Source organism: Mytilus galloprovincialis, chromosome 11 (genome assembly GCF_965363235.1).
Source record: "Mytilus galloprovincialis chromosome 11, xbMytGall1.hap1.1, whole genome shotgun sequence".
NCBI lineage: Eukaryota > Metazoa > Mollusca > Bivalvia > Mytilida > Mytilidae > Mytilus > Mytilus galloprovincialis.
Genome location: NC_134848.1, coordinates 61901066 through 61919654, shown reverse-complemented (window position 1 = coordinate 61919654; position 18589 = coordinate 61901066). Strand labels below are relative to the sequence as shown.

Here is an 18589-nt window from a genome sequence, read left to right as displayed (position 1 = left end):
TTTCAAATAATTCTCTAGAAAATATTTCAATGGGTTTCAAAATTCATATTGTAAATATACATACTGCAGTTATTTATAGATAAATAAAACAAACATAGTGTACCCTTATATCTAATCCCAGCGCTCCTAATATGACTACCTACACCTGCCTTGGGTACACAAAAGGCCAACCTAATGCTGGGAAAATAGTACCTTTTCCCCTGCAAAGGCCTTACTTTATGACATTATCACGTGAGTTGTGTATGTAAAATAACATCGGATACGGACAATCTTGAAACATCCGCATTGTATTCGATTCCTACTATTAAGGGTGCTATAAACAGTTTCGTATAAAACAACTAGGGTTTATTCCCCAACTAAAAATAGACATGGAGGGAAGTCCCTTTTTATCAACATAATTGGTGAAAAAGTATCATGTTTTTTGTATTTGGTTGTAAAGATATGTTAATTAACTTCAATTAAAACAGGTTGAATGATTAAAATAATTTAAAAAATTAGATTAAATATTCATGTTTTGAGGGGAGACAACACTGTAAACAGTCTGTTTTTTTGGCAGTGAAAATTCAAAACTTATTTGCAGCCACTGTAGCTCTTTTCGGAGTAGGCGAACGTACCCTGAAGCATGAATTTTTTGAAAGACCAGGTAAAAATCTATGAAATTCATACAAATTTGATTATGAAAAATGTGCAGGTATCATGTCTTCAGAGGTGTGCACATGACCTGATTTCAGGTTTTTTAAGCTTAAATTAGGCAATGTTTTTCCCAGTTTCTCTGGATAAAACTTTTTTATACTATTAAAAGTACACTTTTTTTTTATTCCATTATAAACTCTGATTCCCATGATATCTAGTTTTATACAGGTATCTTTATTAATCAGTCCACCACTAAGGGTCACTTTTACATGGTCCCTCAAAATATGACGTCATAGAAAAAAACTGTTGATTGCACCCTAATAAAGGACAAAAGTTGTTATCTTTCTGATATTGGGATGTGCTATAAACCAACAATCTTATTTTCGTGAAAGCGTCCATTCTTACTACTATAAATAACGTCAAAGTTAATATCATTCAATCATTATTACATCTATATTTTTATCTTATTGTGAGTACACATTTAATCTACATTATATAGAGATTGCATGCAGAGTACATACATGTACATGTATGTATATTACCCGGTGTCATATGATTGTGACGTGCAAATAATCAGCTGAAGGTTAAATATGTAATCAATGAAAATTTCTACACGTCTATTAATTGTTTATTATTGAATTGAAAATAGAAAGTAATCATATTGTTTCAAAAGATACTTTGCCAGTTCAAAATTACATGTGGATTTAAAATAACACACCTACATTATACAGTGCTTTGGGGTGTTTCGGCAGTGTTGCATATAGTTTCTGATTGGAATAGATAGAGGATAATTTGTTAAGACGAGCAGTTCAGAACATCAAGTCAAATATTTGTGGAATACAGAAAAAATAAATAATCACAAATAAATTCTTGATGAATTGAATACAGTTTATTTACATGAAAACTAATATGTTTTGTAAATTAGTATTGCAACTGTCAACTAATTCATAAAACAATAATGGCATTACCGGAATTTGTAATAACATTAATTGGAAATGACACAGTCGGAAAAACCTCTATAGTGAACAGATTACGATATGGAACTTATCAACCTCACTATATCTATACACAGGGTGAGTTAAAATTGTATATATTGTATACATATTAGAATATGGAACATATAAACCCTAGTACCTCTTCACTCAGGATATGTTATAAATGTTTTATAATACTTCACAATCACAGGAAAAAACACCTATAGTTAACAGACTCAGATATGGGAAATATCAACCTAATTACCTCTACACCCCGGATAAAATAGAAATGTATGTTATTTTTTCTCCTCCACATGGCAACACATCCATTGTAAACAGAAATAAGATATGACACATATCAACCTCACTACCTCAATACACAGGAGGAGTTATAAATGCCTTTATACTCAAACATAGAAGGGAACGCATTTACCTTAAAAGGTGTAATACCACTATTTATTTTCCCCTATTAGTTTATTTTAAATTAGCACTTTAAAAAAATGTGCAGGTTTATCTTCGTTTCCAATGATGAAATACTTGGCATGGGTAAAATTTTATCCTGTCCAGTACTATACTCAAAATTTCACATAACATTTCATTACAAAAAAAGGAAAACAACCATCGTAGGAAGATAACCAATCACATTGTCACCTCTGTTTTTGATCTGTGTACAGCTTTAGTAACCCTTTTACCTCAAGTTTCCAAAATATTCTACAGAAACCCCAAATAATTAAACACTAATTGACGCTTCGAAATACCAAAGACAATTGTAAACATACTAAAATTTGAGACTTCTCATATACACAGGGTAAGCTGTAACTGTCTTTACTACTGTGTCACATTGGAGTTAATCACTATAATTGTGAATACTGGTACTAGTATATTAAAGTATGGGACTAACAATTTCCCTGCCTCTAACCAAAAATTAGATATACATTTATGTTCTACTCAATGTGTTGAGAAACATCTATTGGAAAAGATCCAGATATAGAACTTATGGGACTACCTATCTCACTACCTCTTTTTTCTAATCTATCACGCTAGAGAAACATCTTTTGTAGATAGATCGAAAACTTATCTTTCTTGCCGCCTCTGTATACAGATAAAGTTATAAAATTAGTTCCTACTGTATCATACTGGAGTAAACCTCTGTTGCAAACTCTATCCCACCAGTAAATCAATTTTTTTCAAGCAGTTCAAACGTTTGAACTTATCAACAACAACGCCTCTTTGTACAGATAAATTATAAAGGTATTTTATACTGTATTACAATGGGGCAAACCTGTATTGGATACCATGTCCTACTAGGCATACATTTATTGCAAGCAGTTCAAAATATGAAAATTATTAACCTCAACGCCTCTCTATATTGATAAGTTATATATGTTTATTCTACTCCATCCAATAAAGGATGCAAATATGGTACTTAATCTATATACAGGGTAAATAGTTATCAAAGGTACCAGGATTATAATTTAGTACGCCAGACGCGCGTTTCGTCTACATAAGACTCATCAGTGACGCTCATATCAAAATATTTATTAAGCCAGTAAATGATTAATTGATATTATACTCATTTAGAGTTGGTAAAGCATATATTGTGAACAACTTATCAAATTAACTGCCTCTGCTAAAAGAGTAAGTTATAAAAATTTGTTCTACTTCATAACGATAGAGGAAACCTCTATATATTATAAACTATCAAATTGTCAACTTTACACAATATACATGGGACATAAATGTATTTTCTTCTCATTCACTTTGGGGAAACGTCTGTGTGTGTAGATCAAACTAACCAGAATATCAACACCAATACCTCTTGATATATACATGATCAAATACCATATCTCTTGTGTCAAAAGTTTAATAAACCCACATGGTAAATTTGGCAAAATCGTCAGGTAATGATCAGACATAAAACATAGTTAAAATTGAGAAAGGAAATGGTGAATATGTCAAAGCGACAACCACCCGACCATAGAGCAAACAACAGCCGAAGGCAACCAATGGGTCTTCAATGTAGCGAGAATTCCCGCACCCGTAGGTGTCCTTCAGCTGGCCCCTAAAATATGCATAATAGTACAGTGATAATGGACGTCATACTAAACTCCGAATTATACACAAGAAACTAAAAATTAAAATCATACAAGACTAACAAAGGCCAGAGGCTCCTGACTTGGGACAGGCGCAAAATTGCGGCGGGGTTAAACATGTTTATGAGATCTCAACCCTCCCCCTATACCTCTAGCCAATGTAGAAAAGTAAAAGAATAACAATACGGACATTAAAATTCAGTTCAAGAGAAGTCCGAGTCTGATGTCAAAAGATGTAACAAAAGAAAATAAATAAAATGACAATAATACATAAATAACAACAGACTACTAGCAGTTAACTGACATGCCAGCTCCAGACCTCAATTAAACTGATTGAAAGATTATGTCTTCATCATATGAATATCAGGTACAATCCCTCCCGTTAGGGGTTTAGTATCATACTATCATAAAATATATGAGAAGAACATAACCCGTGTCATGCCAACAACTGTTTTTTTTAAGAAATAAATGTGTTTAGTTCCGATGCAAAGACCCTATCAGTGAATCAATGTTAAAGCCAAAATATGCAATCTTTAATGACCTGACAACAGTATCGTAACTATATCCCCTTTTAATAAGTCTATTTAAAGGTTTTGTTAGTTTCTGAGGAGAATACTGACATTTTTGTGCTTTATAAAGAATATTTCCATAAAATTTTGGATGTGAAATACCTGAACGTATAAGATGTCTGCATGTTGAGTTATATTTACGAATTATTTCCTTATACCGGTGATAAAATTTAGTAAATGTTTTGACCAGTTTGTGATATCGAAAACCCTGGTGTAATAATTTTTCAGTAATACATAAATTTCTCTCGCTAAAATCTAATACATTGTTACATACACGAGCGAATCGTACAAGTTGAGATATATAAACACCATAAGATGGTGACAAGGGAACGTCACCATCTAAAAATGGATAATTAACAATAGGAAATGAAAAATCATCTCTTTTATCATAAATTTTTGTATTAAGCTTCCCGTTTATGATATAGATATCAAGATCGAGGAAAGGGCAGTGGTCATTGTTATCATTAGCTTTATTTAAAGTAAGTTCTACAGGATAAATTTCTTTAGTATACATACTGAAGTCGTCATTATTTAGAGCCAATATATCATCCAAATATCTAAAAGTATTGTTAAATTTTTGTATCAAATGTTGTTTTGATGGGTCTTTGCTAATTTTAGTCATAAATTGTAACTCATAACAATACAAAAACAGGTCCGCAATAAGTGGTGCACAGTTAGTCCCCATTGGTTGTTTACTTCTCATAGCTCGAAACATTGGATATCGAGTTCATGATTTTGGACTTTATGCGATTTCATCAGTCTTATTTGCTACTTTAATTTTGTTTTCTTTATCGATTTGTTATATCTAAACATTGAAACACAACTGGATGTGTAGGTATTACGTTAAAGATTAGACCTTAGGTATGGTACACAATTTTTCTCAAATGTTTTGGAAGTCATTTATGTTCTTCAAACTATCAATAATTAAATCAGTTACCAAATGTTTATCAACGTGCTGTCTAAAATTGGTTATGAGGCTGATGCAGCAGTGTCTAAAGAAAACTTGACAAGTGTGACTGCGCCAAACATTTCATTAAAGAGTATATTAATTAGATTCAAAAATCAAAAGCTGGAACGATAGAAGATTAACACTCATACATAAAATAAACAAAGACAACAACAGTATATCGCTGTTCAATAGACATAAATCGGTTAATAGAAAAATGATCAGGCTTAAAAAGTAAAACCAAGGGGAACACATCAACTATAAAAATAAAAGAACGGACAAGAGAAACACTGAACAAACAAAAAACGTTAACATACAACGAGACGAACTATTCAATAACGAATGCAATATTTCTGACTTAGTAAATGACATTTTAAGAAAAAAAACATGTTAGTTTGAACTTGGTTCCATTGCTAGCCAAAAACTATGTGTTGGGAAGTTTTGTGAATGACTCTAACCACCAATTAGACAAAATTTTAAAAATATGAAGAACTATACACAAAAAAAGACCACAACGTTTAGCAAAAGCCGAGCAAGCAATCAGAACTTTGCATGAGGCAGATACATTCCTTAATTTAAAGTAATTTCGCCACTTTTAATAGCATGAAATCAGTATGTTCATGCCAGTACCAAAGTATTCAAAATATGAAGAGCTATACGCAAAAAATGGATCAAAACGTATAGTCAAAGCCGGGGAAGTAATCAGAGCTGTGCATGAATGAGATAAATTACAGAAATTTGAATAATTTAATAAACAAACAAAAAAATCCGTATTTTTATGGCAGTACCAAAGTATAAAGAAGTTTTGCTATTTTATTGTTAAAGAATAGGGGGTATTAAATATTTGTCATCGGTTTTCAAATACAAACAGCAATATTCTAGAAGATATGATCTGAACACTCTCCTAGTACACTCTTATGATAATAGATAACCTGCATTAGCATAAAGATAGTACTTGGATAGTGACAGACTGTCCTCATTGTAGGATAGATATAATTAAAGTATGTTTAATCGATGACAGAAGGACTACTAAAAAAAAAATATATCAAACTTTTAATATAATAATAATATTTAACGTATAATGTTTATATGCGAATTCATCAATATAGTTTTTTTTTAATCACACAACCTCTTTACACAGATAAATTTAGTGAGAGAATTACAAGGGATCGGAAAAAAATTCTATTTAAAAAAATAAATAATTCATTTCTTATACTAGTATCATAAATAGTACAGGTAGATATTATTCTTCCTTTACAGTACGCAAAAGACATTTTCGGTTAGATTGATAAGTAATATACGTTAAAAATAATAGCAAAAATCAGTTTACCATCTTCCTCAGATTCAAAATATCCGTCAGGTCAATAGGATTAAAACTTTGACTCCACTAATTACATTAGCATTTTTCGTTCATCATCACAATAGATTTCAACTTTGCATATTATTTAGATTTTGATGAAAGGGGGGAGGGGGTTAGAACAAATACAGATAGAAATAATAACGACCAAGTTAATGATATAAAAAAATATATGACTATAAATTTTAAGTATGTGATATTCATTTACAAAAAAAATCAACATTGTAAATTTGAAAAATTTCGATGAAACTTTTAAATGCACTACTCAATTCAAATTAACAAAAACACGTAACCCTACTATTCGCGCATATATAAACCAATCATCGATGAAACGAAAAAAATAAAAAAAAGTAAAAAGAATAAAAAGAACAATGAAATTATTAAATGATATTGGAATATTGCTTGTCATTTTGTTACAAAAGGAAACTAAGGGGTATCATCCTTTAATAATATCTGGTACAATTGTACTAGATTATATGGTTCAATAAGTACATAATCATAACATTTATCTACATTATACATGTAATATTGAGTCTTATTTATTGACCCAAAATAAAATTAAACAAAGTCATAAATATATATTTCACAATTCCATTTTATATATTATACGCAGTATCCAAGCTTTAATATCATTCTTGATATTAAGATAAATAAAAATGAATAGTGTCTAGTTGTTTGAAAAACATGTAAGAAAAACAAAATAAAAAATCATTATTTAGGACAATTTCGTCTCGTAATTTCTTACGTTTCCTGATACATATAACGCATCTGAAATTATTTAAGGAATGACTGTAATATTTTTTCTGTCTATGGTTTAAAATGGAATTTAGAATTAAATTGTAAGAAATAGCTGTAATCTTTTTTCTGTCTATTCGAAATAACATAAAAATTGTGGTGAATACTTTAAAATAACTGGCTACGCGGGTTATTTAGTGTTCAACACATTTTTTATGTTATTTCGAATAGACAGAAAAAATATTACAGTTATTTCTTATAATTAAATATAAAGTCCATTTAAAAACAGTGAAACCCGTGAAAAAACGTTGATGACGTCACGGTCACATGACTAAATTATGTCTATAAGCTGATAAACAAAACAACATCAGCCAATCAGAAGACGCGTTACATCCAAAATTAAATTTATGAATGTAGAATAAACAATCGCCGAATTAATGACATCAAAATTAACATAATATTAAATAACTGTGTCGTGTCTTCTGCACTAATGTCTCATATCTACATACCTTGAGCAACAAACTTTGAAAACCAAGCTTGTAAAACTAATTTAATACATGCGAAACTAAATATGCAAAAAAGACTAAAATATATTTTTACTTATATATATATATTGATGTTCTCCTTTTCTTACAGGGGCTGATAAAGTTAGAATACCTAACTTCAAAGTTGGAAACGACACAGTTAGTTTATTAATTTTGTAAGTACATTCTTTAACTTTGATTATATCTATAAAATGAAGAAAAAAACAATACAAGTGGTACAGGGAACCATTCTCTTGAGTAATCAGTCAATTTCAGAGACTTGTCTCCGTAGCTTTATGGTAACTGTTTGCCTCGAATACAAGGTCGTGGGGTTGGGCGTCGATTGAACTTAGCCAGACTTATAGATTGATGTTTGCTACTCCTTTGTAAAAAGACGGTATATTTAGAAGCTTATACGTACAGCTTGGACATAAATTGACCGGGTACCGTGACATGTCTTTCTGTCGAAGACCGGTATTATATTCATTAGTTGATAAACTACTATAACCAAATAGAAAAAGAACAGTGCCGGATCCATGTTGTGTTTATGGGGGTTTCAATGCACTTTTGTTTACGATCAATTCTTTTGAATAGGGAAATATGGCTGTTACCCCCATTGTTTATCCTGGGTTGTTAGCCCTCTTTTAAAACTGGTTTGATCCAGCTCTGCAGAACAATCTGATGATTTATCATACTTCTTGTAGTTGTTTATCAGACAATACATGGGTTTCAAATAACATAAAATATAACAGTGTCGATTAAAACATTTCGGTGTCAGTGAAAAATCACAACGACAGAGCTGACAGACTTGTAATAACTGTACTATCGGATAAACTCCTTAGACTGCTCTCTCTTTGATATGCCTGTCGTATTTATGGCTATTTAAAAAAAAATGAAAACATCACGTTATACATTTGATGCATCCGGAGCGCTTTTCCGGAGTAAACTACACGCTCAAATCAAAATATTTGAAACCCAAAGATGTATAAGACCCCAAACAGCTTGCGAGCTGTACAACAAAAAGTTACTACAAAAATAGTCAAATCTGATTAAGGTAAATTTTACCTGAGGAAGTTGTAACCTTAGCTTCTTTATGTATTTTATAATTTTTAGAAAATTGTCATACTTTCATTAATCTTTTTAAATTATTATAATTTTTCTTTTGTAGTGACACGGGCGGACATCACATACAAAGGGGTATTATTCATAAGTTTATAGATGCTGCAGATGTAAGTTTATCATTTGTTTAAACTCATAGTCCATGTAATTAGATACATTCTGATTAAAATCTGAAACTTTGAGATAAATGACTGTATTGATAGAAATATTTTTAAAAAATTACAAAATATGTTAAATTCTTGTGTATCTAATTGTGAATAAATTACTTTTTGGTGTATCACGTCTTCTTATATTGACTGACAGTTTTTTTTGTAACTAATGATACCACAATATAGTCGTCTGCTATGTTAATGTTTCGATATAGGGTCCTTTTGTTGCATTTTTACTGTGGTTATGCATGACGGGTGGTGTGTGTATATAAGGCGTAGTTCATTATATTGTTACAATTCGCTCAAAGATGTGTTGTTGATTTTGATTTGTACGTTTACAAGAGATAATATTTGTCCTGACCTGTCTTATATTTATCAGCTTCTTATTTATCGAGTTAAACAGATTTGAGACTGTTATAATTTAATGTTAACATTCATTGTATTTATTTTGTAAATCGGAGAAGAAAGTTGAGAAAATGTCGAATAGTGAACATGATTAATGTTTTATTTTTCAATATTACAGGCTGTCATAATTGTCTATGATATTTCAAAGGAAAAGTCTTTCAGAAAGATTCCAGAGTGGATCCAAATGACAAAGAAGAGGGTATATATCATATATGTACATTTTTACTGCAGTAGACATGTTAACGGTTTCACAATGTTGACAACATTTTTAGTTTGTCACCTTTGGAATATAGTAAATATGGATAAATTTTTCAATTTCATTTTACAATGTAGTACTCGAAAGGTGTCAACGTCACATTTCCTACATGCAATATATTGTTGAATTATAGGAATTTTTTAGGGGGAGGGGTTCTTGCTTCTTTGACTTTTCATAATTTATCCCCCTGTTCTTTATTTACTATGACCATTATTCTCGTTTTTTTTAGTTTGTTTGCCTTTTTTTCTGAATTTAAAAAAAAATTCCCCTTTTTGCTTTTATCCACATAGTTCTATATATAGTTCTGTAACTCCCTCCAAAACTTTAGAGACCACATTGCCACCTTTGCAGCATTGTTACAATTTTTAACCTGCTCAGGTCCGAAATTGAACCTTTACAGAACATACTAATCACAAATACCAGGCTTAATTTATGATTTGGTACGCAAGTCATTTGTTACGTATACACACGATTAATCAATGGCGCTAGAATCTAAACAAAGAATCTTGAAAGTTTTAATGACGATGAAATGTAGTATAATGAGAATGAGTTTTTGTTTGCGTTGTTGTCAAAAAAGAAAAATATGACGGTCTGGGGTTTTAAACTTGCTTAACTGCACATTTATTAGATTAAGGATGTTTACTCCTCTATTTTTTTTAATTTTTGCCAGATTTTCAGAATCCTCTGGTTTTATCCATGTATTGCTATTAACAAATTTTGCCCACTAACCCTTACTTTTCTTTTTATAATTTTATTACATAAAGTGTAAAAAGACATATTTCAAAGTGTTATAAAATCCTTATTATTTTTTCATAGTTTTTGAAACAAAAAAGGTGCCAATGTTAAATATATGAAAAATCTCGAGAGAATTATTTCCCGCCAATTTTTCAAAGGCTTACATCTCGAAAACAAGCACATGGACCCTCCATTTTTTTGTTGCTTTTTTAGTTTCTTTATTTATATACTATCAATTCATAACAGCCATTTTAAAAGCTTGTTATTTTTAAACGGAGTAGAGAACATCCTTAAAACAGTGTCTTAAAGTCTTTCCTCCATATCCATTCAATACATTACACATGTTACACTAGATTGGCGTTTTAATAGTTTAAATAAACTCATCATAGATACCCGGACTAAATTTAGTATATACGCCAGACACGCGTCTCGTCTACAAAAGACTCATTAGTGACGCTCAAATCCAAAAAAGTTAAAAAGGCCAAAAAAAGTACGAAGTTGACGGGCATTGAGACCCACAATTACTAAAAGTTTTGCCAAATACAGCTGAGATGATCTATGCCTGAGGTAGAAAAGCCTTAGTATTTCAAAAAACTCAAATTTAAGAAATAGATACTTCCACTTACGCCTTAATAACAATATCCATCCACATTCGATTGCACATTGTAAACAGAGAATAATATAATCAGTAATAATGATCTATTTATGATGAAACACGAGTTGTTTCAGATGATAGCAAAACATATCTATAACAATAAATACTGAACTCCAAGGCAAGTTAAAAAAAATATAAAAACTTAAAATAAAAATGAAACAAGTGAAATACAAACTGTTTTAAAATAATTATTTTAAATTTTATCCATATAAATAGAACATTTTCCAATTCAGTTTTTGGTTTAAAATTATATCTTTCATATTTTATAAACTTTTGTTGTTTTGAGTTATAAAATCTGGTATTTTTTTTCTACAGAAGCTTCAGGATGTCAATGAAAATTCGGCGATTGGTTCCTCACCAGAGGTAAGACTTAATTCATTTCGTTCTCGCAACAGTAGAATTTGCCTTTCAGAATTTAATGTATCCTGGGTAATATTTTCAAAAGTTTACACCAAAACGTCGTGATTGGTTAAAAATGGCATCAACAATGAAAATTCAACCAATGACGTGACGTTATTTTCATTTTTGGGTACGACCAATGAAACTAACCATGATTCTTCTGATTCTGAAAAGGCGAATTATCCTGAAGCAATAAAAAAATATATTACCTTTGACCATACTAACATGATTCGTCTACAAATGTCTCATCAGTGACGCTATAATTAAAGTTAAACAGGCAAATAAAGTACGAAGCTGAAGAGCATTGATGACCAAAAAGGTTTACCTGACAGATTTATGTTAATCTGTTCCTGGCGTAATTCAGAGATTGACAAGTTGAAATGTACTATTAAGTTGTTTATTTGTGTGTTTCTTTGTACTGAATAGGCTTGCATTTATTTGTACTGAGTGTATTCCTTTCAGATGATGTTGTCATTTTAGCTGTATTTTCAACATTGTCATATAAGCGGGATGTTTGGCTTGTCACTGGCTAACCATTAAACCAGGTTCAACTCACCATTTTCTTTCTTAAATGTCCTGTACCAAGTCAGGTATCTGGAAGTTTTTGTCAAGTAGTTCGTTTTTTGTATGTTGGCTTTTGTTTTTGTAGCAGTTCAGTGTTTCTGTTGTTCCGTTGTTTTCCTTTTGTAGTTGATGTACTGTGTTTCTCTCGGTTTCGATTTATGACCCGGATTTGTTTCAGTTGAATCGAATTACGACTGTCACTATTGAACATCTGTATACTACTACTGCCTTTATCTAGATCATAAGTAGTATTTCGAAAACATTCAATGTTTTGTAAACAGATAATGTATAATTATGAAAATGATAATTCATGTCAACAATGACGTGCTGACTACTGGGGTGGTGATTAGACAGCATGGTCAAAATAAAAACAAATGCAAAGACTAATAACAATAACAAAATAATATACAGTAAACATTACTACCAAACAATCAGGTGTGGCCTGCGGAGTAAACCATTTTAGGTCTAAGTACGGACTAGAAATACTTATGAACCACTTCAACAAACGACAATCAATGAACAACATGTTCGTGAATTAAGACAGGGAAAATCAAATACAGCGTGTTTGAACGTTTAAACAAGCACCAACCTTTACCCTAACCTGAAATAATAGCATAACATCACAGCATAGAAAAACATACTATAAAATATCAATTAAGATGCATAGGTGTGTGTTTTTATTAAACAGGATGATGACCCTCTCCTGATGATAATAGGAAATAAAACAGACCTTTCAGCAACTGATGTTAGATGGAGCAGTGAGGTAAGTTATATAGATAAAGGAAGATGTGGTATGAGTGCCAAGGAGACAACTCTCCATCCAAATAACAATTTATAAAAGTAAACTATTATAATTCAAGGTACGGCCTGCTACACGAAGCTTTAGCGCACACCGAACAGAAAGCTATAAAGGGCCTCCAAAATTAGTAATGTAAATCCATTCAAACAGGAAAACCAATGGTCCAATCTATATATGAATGACTAAATATCTAGTAACGCATTTACATGTTGGCAACTATTTGCCTTAATATAAGTAAATATCATTTGCCTTTGCCTTTTAGATTTGCCTTTGCGTATATTTAAGATCATATGACATGCCTTTGCACAATCCTAATGATTGTATCGGGTAAACCCTCTACTTTAAAACTTTTTAGTTTTAACAAATGGGATTATATTCTTGAAAAATAAAGAACAGAGAATAATGAGGTGCTGGAAAAAAAATAATAGAGAATAATAAGCAAACTATATCAATAGAATAGAAAAATGTCCTTAAACATTAATTAATACAGAAGTGAAGGAGCATCCATCCAGAACCTCATTACAGAATTGTAGGTACTTATACCTGATACTGGATATTTTACTAAAATTTTGAAATATAAAGATTTTATAGCATTTGTTATTATATTGCTTCTTTGCAGACGTCTGACAACGACGAACCCAAAGAAATTAAACGTTCTGTAAAAGAAAATCAACTTAGAAAGGTATGTAATCATGGTTATAGTTTAAACATGTGTTTAAGAAATTAAACGTTCTAAAAAACAATCAAATTAGAAAGGTGTGTTATAGTCTAAACATGTGTTTAAGAAATTTAACGTTCTGTAACACAACATCAACTTTAAAGGGTATGTTAAAGTCTAAACATGTGTTTTTAAAATTTAACATACCGTAAAAAATCAACTTAGAACGGTATGTTATAGTCTAAACATGTGTTCAAGAAATTAAACGCTATATAAAAAATCAACTTAGAAAGGTATGTTACAGTATAAACATGTGTTTATATCGACATTGGTAAAGAACGATAGAATGATCGCGTTATTACTAGCGAAATAAGTAATTTTATAATATGATGATTTTGGAGGTCATTGATTTGTAAATTGAGTCAGATTTACTCACTCACCGATAAAAGTCCAAACATCTTCTGTGTAAAGTTCATGAGTCAACGGCTCATTTACATATCAATAACTCTTACAAAATTGAAAGCAAGACGTTTAATAATTTCATGCTTCCGAAGCGCTTTTCTGGATTTACCTTCATCAGGAACGCTCAAAGCCAAACATTTGAAATACGAGGGATGTATAAGTACCGAAACAGTTGAAGAGCTATATTACAAAAATACCTAAAACAAATAGCCAAATTCATCTAAGGTCAACTTTGCCTGAGGGAGTTGAAACCTTAGTTATTGTATGATTTCAAAATTTATAAATGGACAATTTATAGAAATGTTTGTTATAAAACATGTCAGTACCGAAGTACTGACTACTGAGCTAATGAAACCCTCGGGGACTGAAAGTCCACCAGCAGACAAAATGCGTTTATAATAATCCCTTTTTGTTTAGGGGTTAGGTTTCAACCTTTTCTGCGCAAGTTTATATCAAAGTAAAATTTACAACATTCTTTACATACATGTAGGTTAAGAAAGTAGTTTTTGGTGATTCTGGACAAATATTGAAGATGTGCAAGTCATATTTTTTTTTATAGATAAAAATCAAAACAAAAAACAAAATATTCAAACAAAAAGTGGAATAAAACAAAAGCACAGATAAACCCGCAATGAAATCTAATTCTCAATGAGCACAAACAGTGATATGATAGAAACTGAAATGATGGATCCAATAAAGAACAGAAAAATAATTTAACAATATCCAGTACACCGTTGCTATGCCTAATAGATTGGATACTACGTCTTTATATATATATTTTTACATGGTATATACCAATAAAGAACAGAAAAATAATTTAACAATATCCAGTACACCGTTGCTATGCCTAATAGATTGGATACTACGTCTTTATATATATTTTTTTACATGGTATATACCATTCCCCATTTCCATTCTCAATTTTATATACCAACTGTGCTTTACTTTATAGACAGCAGCTGCCAACAACATAAGTATGTACAAGGAAGTCAGTGCTAAGGCTGATATAAACATAGATCTGACATTTAAATCAGTGGTGGAAAAACTTATAGAACTGGTAAGTATTCAAAGCAAAAAACACTTTACCTTTTTTGCAATTTTGTTAAAGATTATAAGTTATAATTTCTTATGTAGGACGATACAGCCGGCTATGACTCTGGACAATACAATATTCATGTGTGTTGCTGGTTGTCATTAAAACACATGAGTTTGCTACCGTGCAATGTGATCTGTTTTCATGATATTGACAATAAAAATCGTGTACTATAGCAGATTTAAGCCTCCTGCTTTAATTGTCATCAAAAAAGATCGATTTTTGCTATCGTGTTCTTTAGTTTAATTTTTTATATCGTGTTCTACAGCAGATTATAGCATACTGTTAAGATTGCCATCAAAATACATGTACGTTCAATTTTTGCTATCGTGTTCTACAGCAGATTATAGCATACTGTTCAGATTGCCATCAAAATACGTTCAATTTTTGCTGTCGCTTTAAAACGCGTGTCTGGCGTATTTTAAAAGGTGGTACCCAACACCTGAATTAAAATTAATTTGGCTCGTTTAATTTTCTTAAAACTTTGACAAAGTATGTACTTTGAACCTTTGACAAAAATATAGAAATTTCAAAAAAATTGAACCAAGTGTTTAATCAGTAAAAATACACTGGTTATATAGCAGTTTGACAAAAAAAATATTTTGATCATTGAGAACCTCAATTTACTCAAAAAAGCACATGAAGGTATATTTTTTATTACATATTTGATTTACTCTGGTAAAAAAGAGCCTACGTGCAAATTTTCATCAAAATTTAAATACATGATCTAAACTGTATCGTATGCCCTTTACAACACGACGTCATTAAAACGTTCTGCCTATTTTACAGAGTTATCTCCCTGTAGTGTTAGGTACCACCTTAAATTAATATGAGGCAGGCATTACCTGTGAATGGGGACGAAGTCTATGAGATTTTTTTTAAATCAACAATGTTAAAAAGAGAAACGGAAATACCGTAACGTTTCCGATTTTGGTTCTGTTGTTAGGGATTTTAGTTGTGACGTTATTTAAGTTATGACGTCATATTCAATGTAAACAAAGAAACGCTGTCATCAGGTAACGTTTGTTTAAAAACAAACATTTTTTTTTTTAAATGAATTAGTATTAGTTCCTTTCTTAGACTGATAAATATACATTTTATTCAAAGTCTCATGTAAACAAGACCGGAAACGGAAGTAGATTTCTGCGCAGATCCGGAAATTCAAAAACGCGACAAAAAAAAATTGAACGATTTTGAGTTCATTAGTACAATGAAAAATTCGGGAAATTTTCCCGATTTTTTTTTTTTTTAATTGAATTTTCTACTGTAATAGGGGACTCCGTCCCCATATAACTATTTACACCACTGGGTTAATGCCACTGCTGGTGGACGTTTCGTCCCCGAGGGTATAACTAGCCCAGTAGTCAGCTCTTCGGTGTTGACATCAATATCAATAATATGGTCATTTTTATAAATGTTCTGTTACATAACTTTATTTTTTTTTCTCGAAAAACTAAGGATTTTCTTATCCCAAGAATTATAGATCACCTTAGCCGTATTTGGCACAACTCTTTGGAATTTTAGGTGTTCAATGCTCTTCAACTTTGTACTTGTTTGGCTTTATAAATATTTTGATATGAGCGTCACTGATGAGTCTTATGTAGACGAAACGCGCGTTTGGCGTACTAAATTATAATCCTGGTACTTTTGATAACTATATAGCATATTGTTAAGATTGCCATCAAAATACGTTCAATTTTTGCTATCGTTTTCTACGGCAGCTTTAAGCATACTATTCAAATTGCCATTTAGATATATTTGATTTCTGCTATCATTTAAGCAGTTTCCAATCATACACAGTAATTTATGATTCGCCTTATCTGCTGCATCTGCAGATCCGATAGTCAGCAATAGAATGTGGAAAAGATACATAAGCATCATCTAGAGGTTTATATTTTTAAAATATGAATATTGAATTAAGTCTTTGTGGAGTGAAATAGTTAACCGATTCGAGCGTCACTGATGAGTCTTTGTAGACGAAACGCGCGTCTGGCGTATATACGAAATTATTATAGTTTATTTATCGAGATACGGCTGTTCTTCTTTTAAATCTGTTCTTATAAGATTTCAAAAAAACTTTAAATTCAGAAATATATCTCCCCCATGGATAACTCTGATTCCTTTTTCTGGGTTTGGCTATACTTTGGGCCACATATAAAAAATATGTGTGTTTGCCCAAACCCTACCTACCCAGAAAATAGCTACCTACTCAAAACCTTTTATTGTCCTGATTTGATTTTTTTTAATCAGATACGCTTGAAGGCTAAAAAAAGATCTGTCACTTTTCTATTTGCATTTTCTTTTTTAAAAATGCCTAATTATGAACCTATTGTCTTGACCATTGCCAATTTGGGTAGGGTTTGAACAAGCCCTAACATTTCTAATGTGACCTGCTTTCTTTTATAAGCTCTTTAATGTTTTTATAAGGTTGGTGCTTACATATATTTTGGCCGCGGGCATCACTGAAGAGACATAAATAGTCGAAAGCGCATCTAGTCCAGTAAAACTGGTACATTAATGTTATTACATCTGAAGCAATAATAAGAAGTACACTTTCGTCATAATGTTGTTGTATATTTCAGAGAGGAACGTCTAAAGCATTGAAAGGAAACATGAAAGAATCAAAGCCATGGCATAAATTTTGTGATATTTTGTGATGAATATTGACATTTCTAGGAACAATTTTGTGATATTTTGTGCCGAATGTTTTACTTTCTAGAAATAATTATGTGATATATATGAAAATCCTAGTATACGACATTTCTTGAAAAATTCTAAAGAATACTCGTCTATCATTCATGTAACTTTGTTGGTCACCGCTGTAGATCGTGGTATTAAAAAGTACACACAATATGAAGTTCGTGAAAGAAATTGTCGAAAAATGATGTGGACTAAGAACCATATACGAGGATTTGAATGCGGTCCTTAAGTTTTTATTCTCTAATATTTTCGACAACTCTTTCTTCATACCTTATATATTTTGACAATTGTTCTCTTTTCTTTATAAGTCAGCACCCCATTATTCTCTATTTTTTTATATTACTTTTCCCTATTCTTTATAATTTCGTTACGCTAATATTTATGGTTTCGCCCTTTTTCAAAACTTGTTTTACTCAGAATTTGCTGTTCTGTAAACCCTCATATAATATTGCCTAAATGCACTATTCATCCGAAGCATCAAACAATTAATTGAAATATCAAACTTTGCCATTTATCAATGCATAAATTAGAATATATACCATGAGATTAAATAAATTGAGTTAAACTTTATTAGCACTGTTTTGAATGTGAAACTCCTGAAATATGATATTTCACGAACAGAGATTGATCGGTTAGTGTCATTTTTACCATTATAACCAAAATGACACATCAGGATTATCGTCCCAGGTTATTGATAAAAGTGATAAAAGTTCATCAAATGGAAGTTTTTAACGACATTGAATGGCTATTAATACAGCCCTCGC

At 31.2% G+C, this 18589-nt stretch overlaps 1 protein-coding gene across 1 annotated transcript; it reads left to right on the top strand.

The window, feature by feature from the left end:
• Window positions 1-1209: 1209 nt before the first annotated feature.
• On the top strand, window positions 1210-18395 carry LOC143052559 (uncharacterized). Its single transcript, XM_076225616.1, has 9 exons — window positions 1210-1706; window positions 7944-8007; window positions 9000-9060; window positions 9623-9703; window positions 11466-11513; window positions 12802-12876; window positions 13532-13594; window positions 14985-15089; window positions 17708-18395. The coding sequence occupies exons 1-9, from the start codon at window positions 1592-1594 to the stop codon at window positions 17780-17782; spliced, it is 687 nt and encodes a 228-aa protein (XP_076081731.1). The 5' UTR covers window positions 1210-1591; the 3' UTR covers window positions 17783-18395.
• The last annotated feature ends 194 nt before the right edge of the window (window positions 18396-18589 follow it).

Bases quoted from the DNA above. Each gene is read 5' to 3' on its own strand.
- LOC143052559 (XM_076225616.1), top strand. From the start codon at position 1,592: ATGGCATTACCGGAATTTGTAATAACATTAATTGGAAATGACACAGTC. The intron at 8,008-8,999 runs GTAAGTACATTC...TTTCTTTTGTAG, and splicing joins ACAGTTAGTTTATTAATTTT to TGACACGGGCGGACATCACA. The intron at 12,877-13,531 runs GTAAGTTATATA...GCTTCTTTGCAG, and splicing joins ATGTTAGATGGAGCAGTGAG to ACGTCTGACAACGACGAACC.